The 24,903-nt window shown below is 34.3% G+C and overlaps 3 protein-coding genes and 1 long non-coding RNA gene across 4 annotated transcripts in view; 2 read left to right on the top strand and 2 right to left on the bottom strand.

Moving 5' to 3' along the window:
• Window positions 1-1,426: 1,426 nt before the first annotated feature.
• On the bottom strand, window positions 1,427-5,799 carry LOC136801775 (DNA ligase 1-like). Its single transcript, XM_067058442.1, has 12 exons — window positions 5,774-5,799; window positions 5,413-5,453; window positions 5,008-5,078; window positions 4,651-4,692; window positions 4,273-4,347; window positions 3,975-4,061; window positions 3,785-3,817; window positions 3,487-3,576; window positions 3,303-3,372; window positions 2,944-3,006; window positions 2,478-2,757; window positions 1,427-2,107 (listed from the first exon to the last, which is right to left on the bottom strand). The coding sequence occupies exons 1-12, from the start codon at window positions 5,797-5,799 to the stop codon at window positions 2,083-2,085; spliced, it is 903 nt and encodes a 300-aa protein (XP_066914543.1). The 3' UTR covers window positions 1,427-2,082.
• A 909-nt stretch (window positions 5,800-6,708) lies between these two features.
• On the top strand, window positions 6,709-8,156 carry LOC136801683 (uncharacterized). The gene is made up of 3 exons (XR_010845895.1): window positions 6,709-7,045; window positions 7,499-7,533; window positions 7,979-8,156. It is a non-coding gene; the product is annotated as an uncharacterized lncRNA (long non-coding RNA).
• A 3,569-nt stretch (window positions 8,157-11,725) lies between these two features.
• LOC136801773 (dynein axonemal heavy chain 5-like) overlaps window positions 11,726-24,903 on the bottom strand; it is a 48,773-nt gene continuing 35,595 nt past the window's right edge. The window contains 1 exon segment of the mRNA XM_067058440.1: window positions 11,726-12,887. Coding sequence (XP_066914541.1) covers window positions 12,813-12,887 — 75 coding nt within the window. The 3' untranslated portion in view covers window positions 11,726-12,812.
• On the top strand, window positions 13,347-23,073 carry LOC136801774 (uncharacterized). Its single transcript, XM_067058441.1, has 9 exons — window positions 13,347-13,357; window positions 15,372-15,665; window positions 17,088-17,797; window positions 18,298-18,468; window positions 18,967-19,128; window positions 20,445-20,801; window positions 21,231-21,603; window positions 21,987-22,119; window positions 22,471-23,073. The coding sequence occupies exons 1-9, from the start codon at window positions 13,347-13,349 to the stop codon at window positions 22,963-22,965; spliced, it is 2,706 nt and encodes a 901-aa protein (XP_066914542.1). The 3' UTR covers window positions 22,966-23,073.

Genomic DNA, 24,903 nt, shown 5'->3' with positions numbered 1-24,903 from the left:
ATTTCTTCCAATAATGAAACATTTGTAGAAGGGCTGCCGGCGGATGGTTTCAATTATATATTTTAATTGCTTCGAAACATTCTTTGACCAAAGCCAGTGGGACAATAGTTGACTTTTTAGAAAATTTTAAAACTGTTTAACTTAAAGGCGCTGACCATAGTGAAAAATCAGTTTTAAATTTGAAGATGAAACCTTTTGTTTTCACCTTCTTGACGTATTTAGGAACAGACTGCTTTTGAAAAATATTTTTTAATTAATAAAATATAATCATGAGTAATTAAGAAATCAATGAAGCATGAACCTTAAAAAGACGTGATAAAGATGTTAATCATGTACTTTTCACAAAAATGCTTAATCTTGATGGGGAAGAGAGCTTTTTCCGACGTATCTTTTCTAAAGTACTTACAAATAGTTGTGCTACTTAAACTTTTGCAGAAAATTTTTCTCTTCAAATGCGTGAAAAGTTATGACTGAAGATTATGAGTCAAAAACTGACGAAAAGTCATGGTCAGAGCCCTTAATTAAGGAAAAAATCATTGAATCACATGCGTGTGAATACTAAATTCCAGCCATGTGAAAGTATATGTTTCACACGCGAGTTACACGCGTGTGATCCTGCACAGATTCACATGGATGTGAAAATGTCAATCACATGATGATTTTTCACACGTGTGAAACCAAGTTTCCCACTTGTTAAACCTTAAATTACAAACTTGGTATTTCTCCTTAAAATCGAGAATCCCACGTGTTAAATCGAAAATCACAGTCAAGAAGCCCCCAACAGGTTCAATTTTCCGGCGTGTTAAATTGAAAATCACGGGCAAGTTGCTCAAAACTGGTTCATGTTAATTTGATTTTCCGGCGTGTTAAATCGAAAATCACAGAGGAGGAGCCCCAAAACTGGCTCATGTTCATTTGGTTTTCCGGCGTGTTAAATCAAAAATCACAGAGGAGGAGGCCAAAACTGGCTCGTGTTAATTCGATTTTCCGGCGTGTTAAATCGAAAATCACGGGTAAGTTGCTCAAAACTGGTTCATGTTAATTTGATTTTCCGGCGTGTTAAATCGAAAATCACAGAGGAGGAGCCCAAAAACTAGCTCATGTTCATTTGGTTTTCCGGCGTGTTAAATCAAAAATCACAGAGGAGGAGCCCAAAAATGGCTCGTGTTAATTTGGTTTTCCGGCGTGTTAAATCGAAAATCACAATACGGAGTCCCAAAAAAGGCTCGTGTTAATTTGGTTTTCCGGCGTGTTGAATCGAAAGGCACAAAGGACGTGTTAGATCAAAAGTCGCAACCAAAAAAATTCTAAAATGTCGACCTGCTTGGAAATTTAAGACAGTTTTCTTTTAGGTAAAAAAGCTCTAGAAACTTTAACAATAAATATTTAAGAGATATCCTACAAAAAACTATCTAGATAAACACAAAGTGACGTGTGGTAAAAAATCACAAAAAAATAAAAATAAATATCAAGCTAGATTTTCGTTTTTAAAAATCTTTAAAAAATATATACAGTATTTTTATAAATATAAACAAGATCTCGTAAAACAAAATTTACACACTTTTTAGAAAAAAATAAAACAGTATTTGTAAAATACATGAAATGTAAATAAATAACCATTTTTTCGTTTTTAAAAAACTATTTACCTGTTAGCCTTTTTACAAAGAACAAGATTGTATTCAATCTTTACGAATTGGCTTGATTAATATTAAGTAATGAACTTGAAGACTAAATTTTATACAAACTGAAGAAACCTCACAGTAAAAAGGAGAATATAATTTATAAATAGCGAAGCGAATTTTGACTGGTTTTCTCGATTTTTGTTGACGGACTCAAGGAATAACGTTCCAAAGAATGTCGAAGGAAAAATATAGATGTATCATGTTAATTTTTTCAATGGTATGACCCGACTCTGGTCGTTTGAACGTGAAGAAACAAAAAAGTTAACATTTAAGCTTAAAATTCGATATTATGTGTATTCATTTGGGCAGGATTAAATTTTCGCCAAAATTTAAAAAATTGGCCGTCCGCCAAATTGAATGCCCGCCAAATTTAGGGACAAGCTGGAGTTTTTACAAGCTCTTATTTGATTTGGTAAGTCGTTAACCTGTAATAAAACAATTTTGTTACTTTTTCTAAAGAACGCGTCATCTCTGTTACTTTTAATGACCAATTAGTGAAGTATCTTATAAAAACTCCAGAACATTCCCAAATTTAACAAAATCTTTTTAGGATAGAAATTCTATTGAAAATCAGCATTTTTAAGTTAAAACCATTAAAATTTTAGATTTTCTAAAGATTCCCAACCTGCCAAATTAAATACCCGCCAAATTTGACAAAATATGCCATCCGCCAAAATTTACCCTTTGGTCAACCGCCAAAATTAATACACTTAAGGTACTTAATACCAATATTGCTTTCCCGCTTTCTTTTGGACACAGCACTGTACTGTATGTCAATCATATTTTACTTTTTACCTTTCTGACGCTTCAATATACCAGATTTCAATGCCCAAGTCGATGTAGAAGTCTGTATATTCCTTTATATGTTTCGCCAGTGGGAGCACCTTCTTCTGTTCAATTAGCCATCCTCCAAATAGTGTTCCAATCGTATCAGTGGAATGGCGCACCGACGTTTTGAAATCCGTTTTTGAAATGGTTGATAGTAAATCTTTCTTTGAAATAGGCTCTTCGGGCAGGGTTGGCTTCATAACGGTCATGAAAAAAGCAATGTTACGCAAGTCTTCGTCCGATAGATCTGAAATAGATAAAGCTATAGTATGGAATATTTGACAGGTTTGATGAACACTGCATAAAATCACCTTCGCCTTCTGATACAATATGACAGTCTGTTCTTTTTTTAGAAAACAGGAAATTGAAAAGAAAACCTCAAACCAGACACCAATTTTCTCAGCAAGAATAGAGTGCAATATGCCAATATTACCTTTCACTCCGTATTGCTCCGTCAGGCTTTGCGTCATAGATTCAAAAGGATCTTGTGACTCTTCTAAAAGGGAATTAAGTTAGCATAAATTTGAGCTATGTACTAACATGCATTTTATAAGAATAGAAGGCGGAGCAAAAATCTAAGAACAAAATAATTCTATATTTTAGATTAGAAATGACATAAAAATGCTGATTTCAAGACCTCTCTAAGTCAATAAAGTGAATTCCTGTGATAAAGTGAATAAAGCATTTTAATAACATTTTAAAGAACATAAAAAAGCCTGAAAATCGTGAAAAATAAGCTAACAGAGTGTAAAATTATTAAAAACTTTAGTAAATGAATGAAATGCATTTTACCTTGCAGTTTTCTTTGTTGGGGTATTGGAGGGTAATCAGGAGACCCAACATCGCTGATATCAGATTTTTCCTAAATGGTAAAATTAAGCATTACTTGAAAATAGAATGATTGTATTTGCAAAGGAGGAAACTTAAAACTGTCCAAAAAAGAAGGCTAGAAATAAGAAAAAGTTAATGATTATACCTTTTCTGGTGTATTCCTTAGTGATTTGATCGGTGATGATGTTAGGGAAGCTGTTTCATCAGGATCAATTGCTTTATATTGATTGCCAAACTAAAAAAAAGGAAAGAGTATAAGTATTTGAATTATAAACCTATATCATGAACTTTTTTTTAAAGGGAGGAATTTTTCACTTTTCAAATCAAATTAAATTTGGAAAAAACTGCATTAGCTTTGCCAAGTTGAATCCCAATATTTGCCAAAATAAATGTTCTGTCACATTCCTTTCTTTATGGTATAACAAAGATATCAAATTTCTTACTAAATCCTGAGAGAAAATATCAACTCGGTCGTCCTGTAAAATAGAATAATAAGCTAGTAATTAGCCCTTTTCGCTGTTATTACATTAAGGAAAAATTATATTGAATATATAACCTCTGCAAAGTCTGCAAAATCAAACAAATATCAAAAGAATAAAAAAAGTGGATCATATTTAGGATTTAAGTTCTTACCTCATCATTTTGAGTTGAAGTTTTCCTTTTCTCCTTCCTCTGTTTTGGTGTTTTCGGATATTCTTTCTTCTCTTTTGGATCCATACTCTATAAGGTTATGAAGGCAAGATATTTTCAGAAACTTAATCTAAAAAATCTCACAAAAATTTGATTTTTTAAGACGATTATTACAAGTTTGTTGTTTATCTTGCTTTAATTCAAATTTCTTCAAAAAAGAAATGACACAATATTGCAGATTACAAAATCTGGTAACACATGACGTGCAAAATAACATCTTAAAACACAAATATCTACTTACACTTTTCCTTATCTTTTTATTAGGACTACTTTCGGTTTTTTCTTCGCTTTTCTTTCTTTTATTAGCTGAATTAATCTATGGTTGAACAAATTCATTAAATTAGAAATGGCCAATGGTCAAGTATACCTGTCATAATGAGGCCTGGCAAGTTTCCCAACAAGAAACACTAGAACCTTAAGCACAGACCTTATTTTAAGTGGAAACAGTGTACAGTACATAGATATGACTAAGAAAAATTTCTTTTGACATTTCAATAATTTTTTTTCTTTATGTCTGAAAGGTTCAACACCTTTGTTGAATCAGCCAAGATAAGAAGTAAATTTTTGCTAAAGTTTCAAAAACAGAAAAATGAGCCACAGCGAAAAATTGTCCATGTACCTGAATATCTATGCCATCATTTGCTGTAGTGTTTGCATCTCCCTTTAAGACAGAAAAGGATAAAATTTCAACTCAAAGTGAACTTAGCCGATTTGACGTTCCCATTTCTTCAAATGAGTCAAATATGGTGGCCTTCCAGTGTCTTCATTAAAAATGTTCAAAGTGTTTTGGGAGCATGATATCTAAAATCTTATTAGTTTTATTCAAATACTTCAATATTTTTGGCTCACCCGGTAGTTTAAACACATTTAAGGCAAAAATAATACAATTTACCCTGACATTCGCCAAAATTAGTTCTTGCCAAGATTGAAGAAAGAAAAAGAACTTTAAATTTGATGCAAAAATTGAAATTAATACCGTTACATTGTTTCCTAAATCAAGTTTTTCCTGGCTTTCTTTTCGGGCTTTGATGCATTCTTTGTTGGAGCCTATAATCCAAGTAAGTACATTACATTACATTAACTGTCAACTTGTCCTTATTAATCCTACGAAGAACAGTAGAGATCTAAAAGGGGACTTTGAATGAATTAATTGAGCTGCTAGAATACATTGTTTAAGAAAAGCTGCAAAAATGGTTTACCTCATAGTCCTTCCCACCACGAACTGCTCTTCTTCTTTCGCTCATGATTTTGACGATTTTCTTCCTGATGGTCTTCTCTTCCAGGTATTTCAAAATTGGAATTTTTTGTAAGTCTTTCACAAAATCAGTAAGTTCTTCAAGATTGCTTTGGCTTTCCTTTGAAAAAGTTGGCAAAGAATTACCAGTCCATTTTCTAGCAACTTGATTCCTGATAGTTGTTTGTCTAAAAGAAAAAGGTAGAATTATTCTTAATTTCACTTTATTAATTGGTTTTAATGTATTCATTATCTGTGTTTTATCTCAGTCAGTGTCAATAAATATATATAAGTAAAAAGTATAAACAATGACATATTTTTCTAGACGACAAAGATGGGATGACAAGAAATCTCAAGAATCTTTAGTTTTTGCAATACATGGTGGATTTGAAGAATTTTCCTAAGTTCAGGATAAAACACACTAATTCTTTTTTGCTAATTTGCTAATTTTGTCTATGGAGAATATGGCCTTTCTAAGATCACAGAATGTTGAAACTAAATTACCTACCTTATTACACTTATATATTTACTCATGTTATTAACACGAATTGGTTACCCTTGTGTTAATAGACCTTTTGCAAATCACAAAGTCATGTTGAATAATTAAAAACTCCAGCATTAGAACAATAACACATGGAGTACATAATTAGTAAAACAGTGTAATAAATTTTTCTTGTCATTGTTTTGATGGTGGAGTTTTTAATTATTCAACATGACATACAAAATTTGAGCTAAGGTAGTCTTCAAAAATCCTGCCTTTTGCGTTAATTAATTGTCGCACTCATTTTCCCCGCGTATACAATCATCTACTTACTGCATATTCTCAATGTGATTTTGCACTTTTGCCCTGCATGGTGTCATTGGCACAGGTTTATCAGTTGTCAAATTTGGATAAACAGATTTAAATACAAGTATCTGCCTGGCAGTGAGCCCCATTTTGTCCAGTGTAAGAAATTGATCATCTGTTGTTATCAATGTGTATAGTAATTGTCCATCCATTTGTTGTGCTAATTAGATAAAATTAATGGATAATAGTTTGGCATCAGCGGAAAATAAATATCAATATAGAACTTTGGCCAAAAGCGAAGGTCTATTGAATAAGAAATTACAACAGGACACATTACTTGCCCTCAAATGAGCCCCCCCCCAGCAAAACCCCTCATCACGCCAAAAAATTCTCCATCACACATAACAGAAATCGCTAAAATTTGTCATAAAAAAATAGCCCGAACCATGCATCACTTCTCAAATTTTTGCCTTATCATGAATCACGCCGAAATCTTGATCATGTCAAAAAAGTTTTCAAATCATACCATCACCCCCAACTGGAAAGAAGGGAATATTTACGCCGGAGATTTCTTGGCGTAGCCTTTGTCAGTCTAAGCTTAAACTCCTATATCGGGATTAGAGACAAATCTATACCAACTTCTTTTCTCTCTCTTCAGACACCAACTACGAACGAACAACAAAATCGCTTCACGCGTTGATTGAAAACGCTACAGAAAACGAGATGATTGAATTTCATCAGTGTTTCGTCTCAAGAGACCATCGAGTGTATGACGTAATCTCTGTGAACGACAAATGTTCGCCGGTTATTAAGAAGTCGTCCTTGTCGACACATCGACACATCAATCAAGATGTAGATAGATGCTTAATACTGTAGTTTGTCTTTATTAAAACCATAATCTGTAATATTAAGTGCGTTTAACGACTTTGTCAAAAAAACATTTTTATCAATGGAAAATCATATGACAATTAAATATCTTTCCGTGGTTGTGACGTAAGTTTTGTAATCGATAAACATCTTCCTCGTAAAAAGTGTCATATTGAAATACCTTTGAGAATACTAAATCGACTTTAAATGCATTTGAGTGCAATCTTGAATGAATAAGTAGCGAAAAGGCGTTTTTTAAGGGCAGGCACCATCCCGTTGTTTCACCCCTGCAGCACCTCAGCTGACATAAACATAAACGTCCACAACGTTTATGTAACGTTCGATTGTAAAGTTAGATATACGGTGTAAAAGCGTTACTTCTTAGTTGCGATATATTGTGGGGGAATAAAGCCGGGTTCAGATGAGTTGATTTCAAAGATTTTGATTAATTTTAGCGAGAATTAATTTTGGCCTAAAATTTAGCCGAATTGAATTTGCTTCCGGGTGGAATTTGGACTTCGGGATTTTGGGAAACGTCAATCTATTTCTATTTTTTTTCCTTTAATGCATTCGTTTCAGATTGATTGGACATGAGCACGTTGTCTTCACTGGGGGTAAGAGTCATATCTTTTTTCAAATTCAATTAGTTTCGTGATGAAGAGGAAATTACATGAATACGAGATCCGGACGAAATTCCACTATACTTTGAGACTGTCAAAGTTATACTGCCATCAAAACGAGAAATATGTTTAATCCCCATTCAATTTTATACCTCACCCTGTGGCCTATTCGCTATACGTCATAGTTTTTTCTACGATATATGTACTTTTGAGCACCCTGTCTCACAGATCCCGGTGGAAGTGGGGATTCGGGACAAATTTCTATCGAAATCCCAACGGGGGATATAAATCTATTGAATTTCAAATTAAGATTTAATTAAATTAAAAGTTAATTTTCCATGAAATGAAATTTGGTTAAATTTTCCAGTGGAGCTGTTTACTGTGATGAGCACGGGGTGCTTTTAGAGTGACTCTATATATTGTATTTTTCTCTATTTAGAAATCAAGTCCGGCGCTAGAAGAAAAACGAAAAGAAAACAAAGATATTTCTAATTGTAAAATGATCCATGGCTTTTATATTTTTTAGCCAGATATACTTTTATTCTTTTAGCTTTTATACCTTACGTACACTTTCGATAAATTACAATTAGGTAACACTATCATCAATTTTTACTTCACAGCTTGACGATAATATTTGTCTGTCACGGACGGTTCTTTGGGCCTTTCGTCTTTAAGTCAAGCAATATTCTGAGAAAAAAAATGGAAGCGTTGTTATACATGTTTCATTTGTGCGAGGGGAACGTCCCTGTCTCAAAAAGTCCGAGTCGTTTATTAGCCTGTTAACCCTATTCATACTAGGCTTTTAGGGGCGGTTCAGAACTAGGGGGGGCTTTTCCTATACCACCCCTTAACTTTTGATCTAGTGGGTCTTTTTGGATGAAATTTGGCACACAAGATCCTTGTGACGTAAGGTAACTTTTGACAAAAATTTTTTTTGATGACGTCACTCATCATGCCCAAAGTGAGCAAAAACTGAAAATTTCCTTTCTTCTTATAAATAGCTATTGTATTCTAACAAAGGCTTTAGAAAAAAGTTGCCTGAGTTTAAAATGCTTATTTTATCCTAAATATTCAATAAATTACGGTTTAAACGATATATTTGATAATGAAAATAAATTTGTATTGGAAAAGTGTCAATTTTTGTGACACCTTACTGTCAGAAATGTCATCATGCTCAAGGTGTGAAAATATTTAGGTGTCAAATTTTTTTTTATTTTGAAGCTAAATAAAAATTAGGAATTTACAGAAAATTTCACGGCAAAAACTTTATTATTTCAGGAGCTATTAGCAATAGTTTGACCTCCGAACAGAAAGAGCCCCCCCTAGTACGAATAGGGTTAAGAAAGGGACATAAAAGAACATAAAAACCAATAGAACAAAGGTCTGTTTTTAGTGGATTTAGATTTTACGATAATAGTACAGAGATCCAGTCAGAATTACTAGATTCATTACTCGTCTTATACATACAAGTGAAGTTTCCATAGAGGATGACGATTTTTTTCAAATGGATGGGTTCTCACTGGGCCTGCCTTGTCCGTTGAAAATACGTACCCTGGGTAATTAGTCTAAAAAGGCTCTATTCTAAATATACCCCTGTCTCAGTGCCACATAAAAGCTACCAGTCCTGGAGTAAAAGAAATGAAATTATAGCACAGAGAATGATAGTTACTTTTTAACAGGCTGACAAACTTCAAGTACCAAAGACACAAATAACCTTGACACATATATTTTGCGATCTCTCAAACCATAGAAGTTTTTCCATCTATTAAATTCCAAGTCAACTGTTCAAAATTTACCATGATTGTTGTTCTAACTTATACCCGGAAATTTTTCTTCTGCTTTAAATTCGACAATCAATAAACGGGGAACGGGCACAAACACTCTGAGGCATTGAAGCACAGAAGTTTACCCTTTAATATATTTGCAAGAATTTGGTTTGTGGGTATGGAACAAGTCAAGATGTATAATCACTTACGTTCTCATTTTTAAGCTGCCATTAGCATAATATTCCTGGATGGCGCGAGGGTGTTCGTGTTGTTTCATTGCTTTGAGTATTCTTTCAATTGTTTACGTCGTTTCGTCCCGTGGTCCCGTGTGAGATATTTTAGTATTTTTGTAACTGAAAAAGAAAATATATTGACAATTTCATAATTCTTATACTAGTAGGCCACGCGTCCAGCGCTGATTTTTAACAAATTTACACAATTTTTTATCACATACCACCGGCTATTACCTTAAGTGGTAATATTACCTTAAGAATCTTTGGCATGGATTAAATTTGGCGATTTTTGACAAAATTTGCCAAATTCTCTAAATCTAATCCCTGCTAAAATTTATCCACTTAAGGTAATCGGGCACACGAGAGTAACCCATACTATAGTATTAGGGGTATGTTCTTTCTTTCGTTTTTCACCGTTTCATTTTTAAACACGAGAAAGAAAGCAGACGCTGAAGGTTACGAATTACGGATCTTGAAGGACTTACTATTTAAATCATTTGTCCGGAAATGATTTTTTCTCGTCAGGGGTTTAGCCTTTTCGCATTTTTGTCCACTTTCCAAAAAAATTGGATGTTTTTTACCGTCCACAAATCCTTGTCATCAGAGCCTTATGTAGTGGGTGGAGGGGTTTCAGGGGGTACCCTTTTTCGCAACCCCCCCCCCCCGCTAATTAAGTTTTGAGATTTTTTCCAACCCCCCCCCCGCTTATTCCAATCGCCCCGGCTATTAGGTACCCGAGAGTACCTTATCGGCCATTTTTACACCGGCCCTTTACTGGCATTATTTTTGGGCTCGTAGCCTAATAAGGGCCGGCGTTAAAAAGCCAGCGTTAAAAAGGCCAAGATTTTGCAATTTTAACCTAAAAGCGGCGTTAATTTTAGTCTAGCAAGCTAGACGACTAATTTATACATAGTAGAAATAAAGCAAAAAGTAATGAATGAAACAATTTTAGTCGTCTAGAAACCTTTGTGCACTAACTCCAAACAAAAGAAAAGTGTCAATATTGCAATTATAATTTTCTCCTGCTCAAAATAATTCTTGAGAAAAAAAATATGTGTGGATTTGTGTATTGAAAGTTTTTTATTTGAGTTGATTTCGTTTTGAGAGTTTGTTGTTGCTTGATAAATTGTTTTCTCGCTACGCAAGTTTCTGCGTAGCTAGCCAGGGTATCTATAAGGCTGGAACACCGGATTCTTCCAGTCGTTTATACAAACTAAGTCCCGTATTATTATTATTAGTATTGGTATTATTAGTATTACACGCATTATAAACGACTCCAGTCTACGTTAATTTGTATCATTATTTCTCAATTTAAAGGATTTTAGGTATGATTCGAAGACGAAAATTATCCATTGTTTTAATCCATATGGAAAACTTCAGTGAAATATTTAATATATTTGAAAATCAGTGATTTTCGATGAAATTTTCAACAGGCTCACTAATGTAAATTTTGCAGTCATTATTGGCTAATTTGAAGCACAAGTAGCCATTTCTACAAATTTCGGCCCTAATTGGCGTACGCCCAAAATTAGGCTGCGGTATAATAAGGGCCGGTGTAAAAGGAATTGCTAGATTCAATCTCTTTACCGGTCCAGGGCAATTTTGTTCAGTCACCTTTGTGAAGTTTTTTTACACTCGATGTAAATTATGTATATGAGAGAGAGGATATGCCAATAACTTCAGAGGTTAGAGAAAAGGCGAAATATTATACATTCCTGTGCCACAGACCCGGTTGGACCTCAGCCCCACTGGAAAATTCGTCCAAAATTTCGTTCCCAGTGGAAAAAATACCCTCAATTCAGCAGCCCCACTGGGAAATCAAATTTTATCTCATCCCCACTCGAAAATTGATCCCAATCCAAATGCGTTTTTTTACGCTTGAAACAATATAATTTCTTTCTCCATTGAGATTTCCATAGAAATATTTGTCTTCGCTGTGGTAAAAAGTTCCACCGGGGCTGTGAGACAGGGGTATTATGATACATCAAAATGGCTTAAAATGTAACATTATCACAAATTTTATCCGAGACCTATGATACATTAGGCCATTTTGGGCCACCATACAAAAAAGAGTTAAAAATTCGTACCAGATTCATTTGCCATTTTTGGTAGCAGAACTTTCTTCATGCAAACACGATAGACAACGATGAGATAACGAAAGTGACGTTAAGACAATCGTTTCCCGCATTTTGAACATTTTTGTAATTATTCAACACCTAAATGTCTGGAGGAAAATCCATTAACATTGTGAAAAGATAGGCCTATCCACACTATACCTACTGCATCAGTAACTTGTTGACGTTACATTTGTCGTTATGTTTGCCAACAGTTTGATTTTGGCTAAATTAGTTTTTATTAATTACTACATGCATGCGGCACGCGTATATAATTACACATTCCAATCGAAAAATCACTCATCCACATCCCCTTCTCGCATGTGTCAGCTGAGCGCTCAAGTCTTTCTGAGTATTTCTGTCGCTGCTGTAGAAATAAACAAAGCAAAATATCGTGAATTATAAACAAAAGTGCAAAAAAATAAAACATACAAAAGTTGTGTTTTTTTATTTCCTTTTCGCTAAAGTGGTTTAAAATTTGTTTCTATGTTTGGAATTTTGCACAAACCTCCGTAACTATGGGCGAGTACTTCGTTGCTAAGATGTCTGCTTGAAATCGAAACTGAAACTGCTGAAAATCGGCCCGCACTCGAAATCCCGTAATCTTGATATACGAGTTTAGGTCTATACTGTTTGTGTAAGCCTATGAAATCCAAAGTCTGCGCCGGAGATATCCGGCGTACATGCCTTACTTTCCAGTTTGGTCATCACCCCAAAAAAAAGTCCCAATCACACCATCAATCACGCAAACTGCTGAGGGTGAGTTCTCAAATGAAAAAAAAAAGATCTTTGGGAGCAATTTTAAGGTCGACAAAAAATCCATGATTAGTGAATATTTTGACGGTTCAAGCTTTATATAGGGATGACATTTTCAAAAATTATTCTACAATGTTTGAGTCTTCTCAGTCTTTTAGCTGCTCCGAAAAAAAGCCAGTGTGTCACTACTGGAATATTTGTCCAATTTTTCATTATTTCCCTATTATCCTACATTTTCTCTGCATAAGATGGACGATAGAATACGAGATAGGAGAATCTATTCTGTAGACTTACATTTTTTTAATAAAAAAAGTAACTTACCAACAAGGTGGTCTGCCACGTCGGGGGGAAGGACGTCTGTCAACATGGTGGAAACCTCTTCAGTATTGAGGTTTAGTAAATTTTCAGTAGGCACTTTGTTTCGCATTGACATGTTTGGTGCAATTTTTTGTCTTCTTGGTTTGACTTGTTTCTTTGCACTTTGGTACAAGTTAAAATTAAAAGTCAAAGCCGAAAGCCGTGCACGTGTAGCTGAGGGAAAACATAAAAGACAAACCTCCAAAATGTGATCGGCTATTGCTCATTCCGACATTTTAAATTTTCCGGGGGTTTTGCTGTTTGGGATTGTTTAGGTCAGGGTTGCTAGTAACGGCTTGTCACTGTGCCGGGTGCATACTCGGCGCCTTGGGCCCCGCAGGGTTGCTAGTAACGGCTCGAATTTCAGTCAGGTTTAAAAAAGGGGTACTTTTACCCATATTATAATAACATTACCCCCGTATTTTGCCAGTTTGGTATAAAATGTTATGAATTGCGTGATTTTGCTGTGCGGTGATGGCTCAAGGGATAGAGCGCTGGCTTCCGAATCTGAAGGTCTTTCTTTGGTGGTGGTTCGAATCCCACTCGGTGCGAAAATTAGACTGGTCGAAATTGATGGTCAAATGATTGACAGGTATGAAAACTCAGTCAGAAATGAGAAACTCAGAAGCTCAGACAGTCAGAAAAGAGAAAGACGGGATCAGAGATAAGGATCACATCTCGGAGGTTTGTATCTTACGTTTTCCGTAGCTGAGCGATGTTTTGATAAAATCTATAGAAACAAATTCTTCCCGATATTTAAAAATTACAGACCAAAAACGGATTCTAATAATTGTGTCCATTATTGTGTGAAGTGCTTGTTCGGGAGAAATTTAAAACTTTAGAATGACAAAAAACCATCAAACAGATCAATTATAAACATGATGTTAATTTTCTGGGTTTCATTCAGTATAATTCTCAAAATCATTTATGTTTGCAGCGGTCTGTAATTTTTATCTTGAAATTTTTAAACGTGGTCACTTTACTCAGTCTTTCGGATGAATATTTAATTTAGGAAGTAAAACCATTACAATGAATTTGAATTTGGCGCTTTGAGCCGCTGATTGGCTTATTCGGCTTGATTGCATCATATTTTCGACATTTGACCAATCAAATTGATTCGAAATTTTGTTTTTGGTAAAGATAAGATGGTAGGGTATTTTCATCCAAGATTTTCTGTTGCTGGTTTCAAAAAGTCATCGTTTGCTATTGAAGATTGATTCGATTTTTCATTACACAATTAACTGTCATTTTTATAACAAAACATCAATAAACTGTTATTTTTATAACAACACAACCACAAACAATCATCATCATGTCAAAACGAAAGTTATCTTGGCAAAAACACGAAATTCTACCTTGCTGGTGCTCTGATTCACTAATGCAGCCTCACAAACACTGCCCATGTATCAATTGTGGAAAAAAAGCTGTGAGTAGGTCAACAGAGGAAAGACATCGCACACAATTTGCTTTGATCATGAACATATAAACGACTGGACATCTATCTTTTATTGTCTCTTTGAAGCGAGCTTCGTTGCCGCCTGTATTTCAAAATTGGTATAAAAAATCCGACAATATTCCGTCATAATCTTATTTCTTTTAATTGTTTAGGTAAAATGATTGATAGAGCTTGAACATTACTCCTAATGCATAAAAAAATTATTTTCAAATTTTTTCACGAATTTGCAATATATTTTATCAACATTTTCAACTCTGAAATGCAGAATTTCAACTGCGTGTATACTTTTGAATCCCTTTTGTCACTCCAATAATTTTTTTTATGACTTGAAAAAAATAGCTTGTCAAAGTTGAGAGCCTGTGTCGTAAGAATATCGAAATTAGAATGTGACACTCTCTAAAATTATTAGACACTTTTAAGTCAAAATTTGGAAATATTACCTTATTGGTATATATTTTCGCGTGTTACAAATTTTCGCGGGTACTTAATTTCGCGAGTTTTTTGGTCAATTTTCGCGAAATTTAATACTGTTTAAATTTTTCAAAATTACAAAATCGCGAAATTAAATACACGCGAAAAAATTTTATTAGTATTTTGTTAGTATTTTTACATCAAAAACGTTGTGTTTCAAGCAAAATCAGTCTTTTTCTTGCTTTATATTCCCACTTTCTGAAAATACCTAGTTTAGTGAATCGCGAAATTTAATACACGCGAAAATTTTCCAGAAGTCAGCAATCGCGAAATTTAATACACGCGAAACACGTTTTTTCGAAAAAATTTCGCGATTCGCGAAAATTTGTAACACGCGAAAATATATACCAATAAGGTAGTCGGAGTTTTGACAAGCTGACGATGATTTTGCCTCTGTTATCTTTGTTATGATATAGATAAAAGACTTGAGAAAAGTAGAACAACAGAGACTTTTGTCGAAGTTTTGACGTTGTTAGCAAGGTATTCCCAAGAGGTATATCATCAAAATTTATTGTTTCATTTGATGATTTTAACGAGGCGGCAACGAAGCTAGCAGTGTTATCTTCAAATATACAAAGGAGATGGATGTCCAGTCGTTTATATGTTCATGCTTTGATAGACAATCAGAATAACGTTAATGACGAAACAAACAAAAAAAAACAAAACAAAAACAAACAAGGACTTCTTCAGATGGTTCAGACGATGAGACAGTTGAGGAAGAAGTTCAAAGTGATTCTTCTTCTTCTTATGTTGCTGAAGAAATACAGGCTGATTGCCAAGAACTTATTTCAGATTATGATTCTATAGACAATAATGCTCAAAGTGAAGATAATACTACCTTCAGTTGTGAACCAGAAGATCATCTGGATGATGATGATGATGATGATGATGACGATATCAATGTCGATAATGGGATGGAAATAGAAGGCGATGGTGCAGAAGAAAATGGTGCAGAAGAAAATGGTTATCGTAGGTAAATCTATTATGTATTATATAATTCTTTTTGTTTCAAAGGCATGTACGTGGTGTACGTCCGATGTATACCCCTTTTGCTATAAAATCACGATCAATGTTTATGTCATGTTGGAAAATTATTTGAAGTATGTATCCAGACGATCTCAATCGAACGAAATCGATGATCTAACCAGTCGAACCAAATCGAACCCAAATGACCGATCGAAATGCGATTGTCGAACGCAATCGAATCTCAATCGAATGTCAAAATTCTGGGTAATATTCGATTGGTTCGATTGTTGTTCGACTACATTCGATTATTGCTTCCTAATCCTAATTGTTTTACAGGAGCAAATTATGACAGAGAGCAGTGAAATTTAACACAGACACCCTTGAGAATAAACACTATTGGCTTTCAATAGACCTTTTTTCAAAGAGGACGTCCTGTTGAATAATTATGTAGTCCAGCCATAAAAACAATGATAGAGCCATGCATAATTACTGTATCATGCAAATTGTAATAATTATGCATGGCTTTATCATTGTTTTTCTGCTGGACTACATAATTATTCAACAGGGTGGGCTCTTTGAAAAAAGGTCTATAGTTTCCAATTCCAAAAGTAACCACAGAACTTCCTAATCCTAATCGAACGCAATCGAACATCAATCAAACGCAATCGAATATCAATCAAATCTTAAAATTGTGGTAATATTCGATTGAGATTCGGACTGAATTTTATCATACTGATTCTCTACCAATGGCAGCAGCCAAGAAGGGTAAAAGTATGCTATGAAAAACAGTTCAAGTTACTGACAAAATTTAATTTTGCTGCCATCCCCCAAATTAAAAAATTCAAGATGGGTTTGCCCTGTGAGTCAGAGATATTGGGCTCAAAATTCTGATTTCAGCACCGTCCCTTACTAAAATAAAAACAAGTTTAGAAAGTTGTCCATTTTATTTCAAAAAAAAAAGTGACAAGTGAAAGAACAAACTTAGCAAAATTACATTGGCTGTTTTATCAACTGTCATTTGGAGGCAGGGGGGTTGGTACTAAAGTCTCAGACATATATTCTTATATTAAAAGGTTTTGGAGAATTTTTTACATAGTACCCCCCCCCAATTTAGAGAAGTGGTATTTTAGTACACATGTACGAAAAATTTTTTGAGACATTTTGACTCGATCTATTGCAATGAGTCTAACAAGTAGTTTTCGAAGGTAAAATTTCAAATTTATCTTCTTTCACGGTATGAAAATGAGTTTAGTTTAGTTTATTTAGTTCAAAATAAAAGTATTGCCTTTATCAAAAGATAAGGATTAACAACAACGGAACCTAAATTTTTCAGAACAAAACGGTGGTAAGGAAAAGTGCTTGGAAAATACCCTGTAGTACTACTTATCAAGCTTCAAATGAATATCATGTTTTCAATTTTGAAATTTAGTGTTATCATGGAGAATTTGCTTCAAACGCTAACCATTGCATCAGAGATGAATGCATCGATTGGAAACACGGAAAAACTTCTGGCATATGTTGGAGGTTTGATCAACAATTTCATGGATATAGAAAATGATTGGCCGAAATCTTATGCTTCTGCAATGTCCATTCTTAAACAGACAGGGCTATATGCTAATCCGGAGCATACCAGAATTTGTTTTAACAATGAGGAGCATCCAGCACATTTCTATGTTGTAAATGTTGACCAAACTTGCCCAGATTGTGACGAGCATCCTATAGTCAATTGTTATTACCTTCCGTTGAAGGATAAAATTAAACGTTGGTTGATTAATACAGAACTAACCACTAAGATGCTTGGTCATTGGAAAAATAGAGATAAGTGGCTTGGAAAAACAGGCGTAACATACCCCTTGAAAGAATTATGGGATGGGTATCGGTTTAAAGAGTTACAGTGGTTTTGGGACCCAGAGAAAACATGGCCACTCCCACACAAATGTATTGAATGCAAAATATACATAAATTTGATGGAGTTAAACATTACCAGTGACCAGCCTTGTGAAATTCAATGTTTCAATTGCAATAAAAAGCAGCATGTTAGGCCAGAAATTGTCTCTGGTGACCCAAGAAACATCGGCTTAATTGGGCATTGGGATGGCTGGTCTCCCAAATTTGGAAGAGGTGTCTCTTATTCCACTGGTAAGTTGCTTAAATAAACCATAAAGATTAACTTCAATGAATGAAACATAAGAATTGTGTTTTCAAGCCTGTCACTTAGATTCTAATAAGCCACAGTCAGAAAAGTTATAATTCTATAGAATGATGATTGCCAAAATTACTCCCTAAAGTATAAATGGAACATCTCTTTATCAAATAAATAATAAAAATTGAAAAAAAGAAAAAATTAAGAAGTTTTTTTTAGTAAAAGAGCAGAAACCTTTTATGCTGTTATTACCTCTATAACTGTCTATAAACATTTTTGGAAAAAGAGGCAATCGAAATTTTACTGGCTGGAAAAAGGTGAATTGTGACACAAATTCAGATTATGGTTTTTGTCCCGGCTATGTTCATCATCTTTTCAAAAATTTCAATTCTATCAAGAGTTATGGCAGTTTATGGACATCCTTAAAGGAAAACTAATTTTGAATCTTTACCTGTTTATACTGTAATATAACAGAATTTCATCATACCCTTTTAAGGTTCAATAGAACTGAACATTGCAAACATGGAAAAAGAAGACCGTTGTAAAAATGACCATGTGTACACATCAACTTTTGTCCCAGAGCGTAATCTACCAAACAGAACTCCAACTTCTTTGGACCCGTTTTTGTTACCTCTTGTTACAGAGCTTGAAGAGCTTTTCATTCATGGTATGTCCTTTTTATAAGGTTATTGTACTTTTAGAGGATATTATTAAGTATTATTATACACAACTTCATGGTAGAAGGTAAAACAGCAACTGGTACCTGATTCTAGTCTAAGGCTAGGGGCCACTTACTCAGCTAGTGGTCACCTAAAGTTATTCAAGCAGAACTGGGGTATGTTCCAAAAAGTGCATTTTTGAAAATCTTCTGCTATAAGTAGTAACCCTTTGTTATTTGCTTGTACAAACTATTTCAGACTATTGTATTACTTTGATTATGCTTGACAAAAAGATGGTAGATGATGCTTCTAAAAAATTATATCTACAGTATTCTTCAAATTTTCCTAGAATATTTAGTAGGGGTCACCTAAATTCTTGAGGGGGGGGGGACTAGAACCTGCTTATAAGCCATGTTATACTTTATTATTTGTTTTTAATCCCCCAGATAATATCTTTTTACAAGTTATTCTTATAATAAAGAGCGTGTACTTTTTTGATTATTCAGGTACAGAAGTTGACTATCCGATTGATGTTGGGCCGATTAAAGCAGGGAAAGCAACCCTGCGCTGCATGCTTTTGTGTTGGACAGGGGACTACCCGGCACAATGCCAGATTGGCAAATTTTCGAACAAGGGTACTTTTGGTTGTCGTGTCGATGATTGTGAAGGTAAAAAGAAGTTTGATTTCAAGTTTACTGTTTGTAACACTTGTAACAGAAATGTCTTTAAATATCTTTAAAGAGAGAGTTTTTTAATCTCATTCACATTGAAGGTGAAAGAACATTTGACAGCCTAATACACTCATTTTGTTTTATAAGCATACGGTAAATTTTGGCTGAAGCTCGCTATGCTTAAGTAAAGCTCAATTTTGAGCCTCGACTATGCTTAACCATATGCTTGGTAAAAAAATTATGAAGGGGGGGGGGTAAGTTTTTCGCGCATTTTCCCCTCTCTTTAATCTTGAGAGAAATGAAGACATTCTATTGTTTTCGAATGTTTACCATATGATATATGATATATGATTCTTTCCTCTGTTATTTTCTAAAGTTTTGGAAATTATGATTCTAAAAATTTCTTTGGCTGAGCCTCAAGGTATGCTTAGCATATGCTTATTTTTTCTGGAAATTTGAGCTTCAGTATGCTTATAAACGTTATGCTTATAAAACAAAATGAGTGTAGCACTGCAACTTTTAATCATCCAATTTATATTTCTAGATTTCTATAAAAAAATATATAGAAATATATATTATTATTATATTTCTTCTTTCGTAGAATACAATTGTGTATATTTTCACGAATGTAAAGTAAATACTCTTAGGTTCCAAATAAACGGGGGGGGGGGGGTTCGACTAAACGGGGGGGGGGGGTTGGAAAATTTCCTAGATTTTAATAAACAGAGGGGGGCCTAATTGCCGGGGGGTTGGAAATTGTACTTCTGAAACCCAAAAATAAGGTAAAAATAGGCTAAAATCAGGCTATTTAGAGCAAAATAAGGAGCCTTCTCTTTGACAGCTGAAAATATTCTTAGAGATTAATAAACGGGGGGGGGGGTCCTAATAAGGTCCGGGGGGTTGGAAAATTTTCGAAAAATTAACAAGTGGGGGCCGTTTATTTGGAACCTAAGAGTAAACAGCTACAAAATTTAAAGTATCAAAAATAAGACAAAAGGCCAAAAATACTTTTTTAGAGTATCAAGCCTGAAACAAAAAAGAGAAGTGCAACTGCTAAAAGGCTAAGAGAGTTAAGACTTAAAAAATCTCCTAAATAGTTAACCAGTGTATGATAATAAGAAAACAAAAATAAGTTTAAAACACTAAAATTCATGGATAAAATAAATTAAATGAATAAATAAATTAGCTCAAGATTTGGAAAGATTGGCCAAAAACCCTTAGAAACAAGGAATCGAATTAGTTTGAAATGTAAGGTTTTAATGAAATCGAGGAGGAGATTCAAACCAAATCTTATTGTGGTTTTTTCATCTTAGGAGTTTCAGTAGAAGGGAGTAGAACTAAATATTACACCAACAACCGCCAACGTTATACAGAGCCATGGAACAAACGAAACTTTGTAACCGAGTATGACACCATGAAAGACATTGAAGAATTGCCCACCCCAGCAGAAAAATCACGTCGTGCCACTGAAACGGGCTATACCGGCCTTAGTGTTTTGGCGAATTTAAATTTTCTTTATGGGTTCGATGTTTTTCACGACCTCAATCGTGACGTTATGCACTTGGTTTGTTTGAACCTCACACGAAAACTTTTCAAGAGAATTTTTAGTGATGAAAACTTTGATTTGGAAGCCTTTGGAAATGATCTTGAAAACTTCCCATTTACTTCCGGTAAGCTTTTTTCCCATTGTTTGTTTATTTCAGTCGAACAGCTGGGTATCTATTTTGTTGACAAATTCAAATGTGTTTTCTTTGAAATATGATAGGTATGAATGTACTACCTTATTTAGGGAACTAATTTACTGTAGGTGAGAACAAATATTGGCGAATTGAGACGGAATTCTCCGAAATGAAAACTTATTTTGAAATGCATTAAATATTGCAGGCTTTGTTTCAAAATATTGTTGTCAAAATACCTCACATCATTAGACATAATTAGCCTCTGAGTGTTTGTGCTTTTGTATCAAAATGTTGATAACGATCTCTGTAGGATCACTATGTCTGAAAACGAGGAGTTTTTTATTTTTTAATATCTCAAGAAGAGTGAATCCAGTCAAAATTTAGTTTCTGTTGTAATATATTGTCAATTTTCATTCATAGAAATGCTTGATGGCCATTGCCCGAAAAAAATATCCAAGCACAACTCCTGGACAGCAGAAGAATGGCAAATATTTGCTTATCCAGTAGCAGAGATTTTGTTCTTTGGAAAAGTACCAGAGCAGGAATATCATCTCGTCTACCTAAATGCTCGTATTGTCGAACTGTTATTCCACCACAGAGATGGTTTGAAGGAAAGTGAGGTACAAGCGCTAAGGAATATTTGCTGGCGTCGTTTAATTCTTCTTGAGGAGGATGTTGGAGAAAGCCAGTGTGTTATTACAGCCCACAACTCGATTCACATTGCAGATGATTTGGAAAGATTTTCCCATTGTGACAATGTCTGGTGCTTTAACAATGAGAGAGTTGTTAAACGGTAAGTTATTTCAGTTTTCTCAGATTGATCTGACAAAAATAAATCTGTTTTTCTTGCTAACTTTTGAATTACCTTTATGGGAACTAATTCTCGTGGGAACTAACTTTCGCGTTTTTGGGTGTCTACCGTGAAAATTAGTACCGCGAATTACGATTTTTATTGAAAATCTCAAAAGAGCCTCGGAAAATAAAAGAATTTTGTCCAAAAGTGGGTGTCAACCGCGAAAATAAGTTCCCTTAAGGTAGTATTACGAAAAACAATTTGATACAAAGCTGCTCCAGAAATCCGGTACATTTTGATGCATTGATTGTTCTTGGAGGGAAAATACAACTCATTTTAGGAGAATATTTTGTTAGTATAATTCTTTGTCTCTTTTTTCTTAGATACAAAAGTTTGCCGACAAATTGCAAAAACATCGAGGCAACCTATGCCAAGCTAGAAATCAAACGAGAAATACTGGCAGTCGCTGAAGCGTTTGAAAAACGAGTAACATATAAGGTGGACAGAATCAATGGTGTAAGCATAAAATTCTGTTTTGGGGCATCAAGCAAGTTGAATGATCATTTTAAATTTTTTTTAAATCTATTTCCCCTTAAAAAAATTTTGTCATAAATCCTATTTAAATTTAGAAGGGCTGAAACGATACGATATTTATGAATGGAGATTTGTCGATTTAAATTTGGGATCGGGTTTAACTAAGCATTATATAATGTCCCCAAACTACAAGAGAAACTCCAGAAGAGTCTTACTTTTTAAACAAGTCGGTGTGTTAATGAAATTAAGCAAAAAAAAGATACGTATTATTTTCTTGCGTGTTAAGTTACTTAACTAAGGTTGTTAAATTGCCTTCCTACATCCGTACTTTAGATCGTATCCAGTGTTGAAGCTGCAAAGAAATTTCTATTCTCGGCTGACTGTCCACTCGTTTTTATCGGTATAACTTCATTGACAAATGTTAGGATAGCAGACGATGCCATTCGAGAGGCAATGACGTCGCTTGGACGTGGAGATGTCGATGTCTATCAGCTTTTTAGATCGTGTTATTTAAAGAAAAACAACGAATTACTTAAGGATGAATCGTTTGTTTTTTTAAATTCTGGATATGTTGGAAAAATATCAGAGTTTATTTATGTCAAAAACAACAATGGTTCCTTCAAATTTGCTCGCGTTCAACTATTCTCTTTTCAACACTATATCAACCCGCAAGATATACCTACGCTTGACTATACTGGTCGTACAGCCATAGTCAAAATGGAATCTGTTATGCGAAAGGTCATTGCCTACTGTAGGAATAACGAGACATTATTTTGCATCGACTACAACAAGCCTAACTTTTACTTTCCTTTCGAGGCGCTACCTTAATTTGGGTTTTTCGAACCTTTGAACCAAAGCTTTTATTCATATTTATAGTGTATATATTATATAGATATTTCAACGATAAAGGGGTGTGATTAAAAGCTAATTCAGCTTGTTAAAAGTTTCCTCGAAAGGTATTCAAACTTTTCAAGCTTGTAACTAATTCTTTTTACATTAAAAACAAACACGAATTAGTCCTGTCCTTTAGAATTGCAACGGGGTTTTTTTTTTTTATAAATCTGTTTAATCTATTTTGGTGAAACAATTCAATTGAGCTACATATTTCTGCGTGTGATATTGTATTTTTCAAAAGCACATGTGCCCCGGTTCTTGCTAATTCTTTCGTTTCGAAAGTGCACGATCCGAAGTCCATGTCAATTCTTTTGTATCTTGTGATATCACTAAATATGATAGGAAAAATATAAAAAATATTCTTTTGATATCCAACAACTTGCAGATCACTTGTTTGATCCAAGTTCATTGTCAGCAACAAAGCCGAGTTCTGTTAAATTAGGGTCATGGGATACAGTAAAATAACGAATGTTCTGTGCGTGACGAAAAACAAGTTACGCGAAGCTGGGGTCAGCCGTTCTATTCCTTCACAACAAGTCATGTAAGCAAGTTTCTAACTTCACTTGTCCTCGGTCGGGATAACACAGCGGTTGACCTTGATTAAGCTCTTGTCGGTGTATTGCCAATGGCGGGGAGCTGATGTTCATCGATGCATACTTTCCTACCGATGAAATGCCTCTCCCATGATCTTAATGTTGTGTAACACATGCTAGTCATGAGTTACCATAACGCCTTATCGGCTCTAAAACCTCACTATTTCATACAGTCGTTGTGCTGGGTATTAACCAAAACGTATCATTTCAAAGTCTGACGAATGGTTCACCAGATACTGAAAAACATATTTATCAAGTTATAATTTATTATTCATCATTTATTATGTTGAACTTAGTATATATGGCTATTGGTGATTCTTGATAGTCTAAAAATTCCATATTCGGAGCAAAGACCACTCCAAACCTTGCCATTTTTTTCAGTCTTTTGTATTTTACATTCCTACGTGTGACATTGAAAATCTCTAAGTTTGGTTGAACTTAATTTTCATTTTGAAACTGCAATTCCCATAAAACTTGACTTTTTAATTCGTCTGGGCAGTTTTAGAGGTGTGAATAGGAATTTCACACGTTAAACTAAAATTTGAAAACAAGTTTCACACGCGTGGCTTTTTTTATTCTTCTGGGCAGCATTACAAGTGTGAATTGGAATTTCACACGCTAAACTAAATCTGATCATTTTTACAATAAATACTGCGTGTAAAATTAGAAATCCGAAGTTTCGTTAAAAATCTTTTTTTAATCACGGAAAACTGATTTCACACGCGTGACTTTTTTAATTCTTCTGGGCAGCTTTATAAATGTGAATTGGAATTTCACACGCTAAACTAAATCTGATCATTTACGAAAATTACTGCTTGTGAAATTAGAAATCCCAGGTTTCGTTAAAATTCTTATTTTAATCACGGAAAACTGATTTCACACGCGTGACTTTCTTTATTCTTACGGACAGCTTTACAAGTGTTAATTGGAATTTCACACGCTCAACTAAATCTGAGCATTTACGAAAACAGCTGCGTGTGAAATTAGTTATCACAGGTGTAATTTGAAATATTTTTAAATCACGGAAGACGAGTTTCACACGCCTATTTTTTTGATTGAAAATTTTTAGTAAAGTTACACATGTGTTTTTAGATATCACATGTCTAACTTATAAAATAAAATTTCTAATAGACATACTCCAGTCTGTGATATTGGAAATCCCAAGACAAAAAAAGTAACAGCCCGTCATTCCAGAAAAGTCACATGCCAAACTTTTTTTCTCAAAAATTCCGGCGTGGGAATATGGGTTTTCACACGCATGTGATTCGATGGTTTTTTC

The sequence above is a fragment of the Clytia hemisphaerica genome, unplaced genomic scaffold, assembly GCF_902728285.1.
Source record: "Clytia hemisphaerica strain Z4C2 unplaced genomic scaffold, Clytia hemisphaerica genome assembly, whole genome shotgun sequence".
Classification (NCBI taxonomy): Eukaryota; Metazoa; Cnidaria; class Hydrozoa; order Leptothecata; family Clytiidae; genus Clytia; species Clytia hemisphaerica.
The sequence above is the reverse complement of the archived record's forward strand: the minus strand, read 5'-3'. Positions and strand labels throughout refer to the sequence as shown.

What these genes read in the sequence shown, in the direction of transcription:
- LOC136801775 (XM_067058442.1), bottom strand. Translation starts at nt 5,799, where the DNA reads ATGAGTAAATATATAAGTGTAATAAG. An exon ending in ATTTAGGAAACAATGTAACG is followed by an intron (nt 4,693 to 5,007) that starts GTATTAATTTCA and finishes TCTGTCTTAAAG; the next exon opens with GGAGATGCAAACACTACAGC. An exon ending in TAAGGAATACACCAGAAAAG is followed by an intron (nt 3,373 to 3,486) that starts GTATAATCATTA and finishes TTTACCATTTAG; the next exon opens with GAAAAATCTGATATCAGCGA.
- LOC136801774 (XM_067058441.1), top strand. An exon ending in AAACTTCCCATTTACTTCCG is followed by an intron (nt 20,802 to 21,230) that starts GTAAGCTTTTTT and finishes TTTCATTCATAG; the next exon opens with AAATGCTTGATGGCCATTGC. An exon ending in AGGTGGACAGAATCAATGGT is followed by an intron (nt 22,120 to 22,470) that starts GTAAGCATAAAA and finishes TCCGTACTTTAG; the next exon opens with ATCGTATCCAGTGTTGAAGC.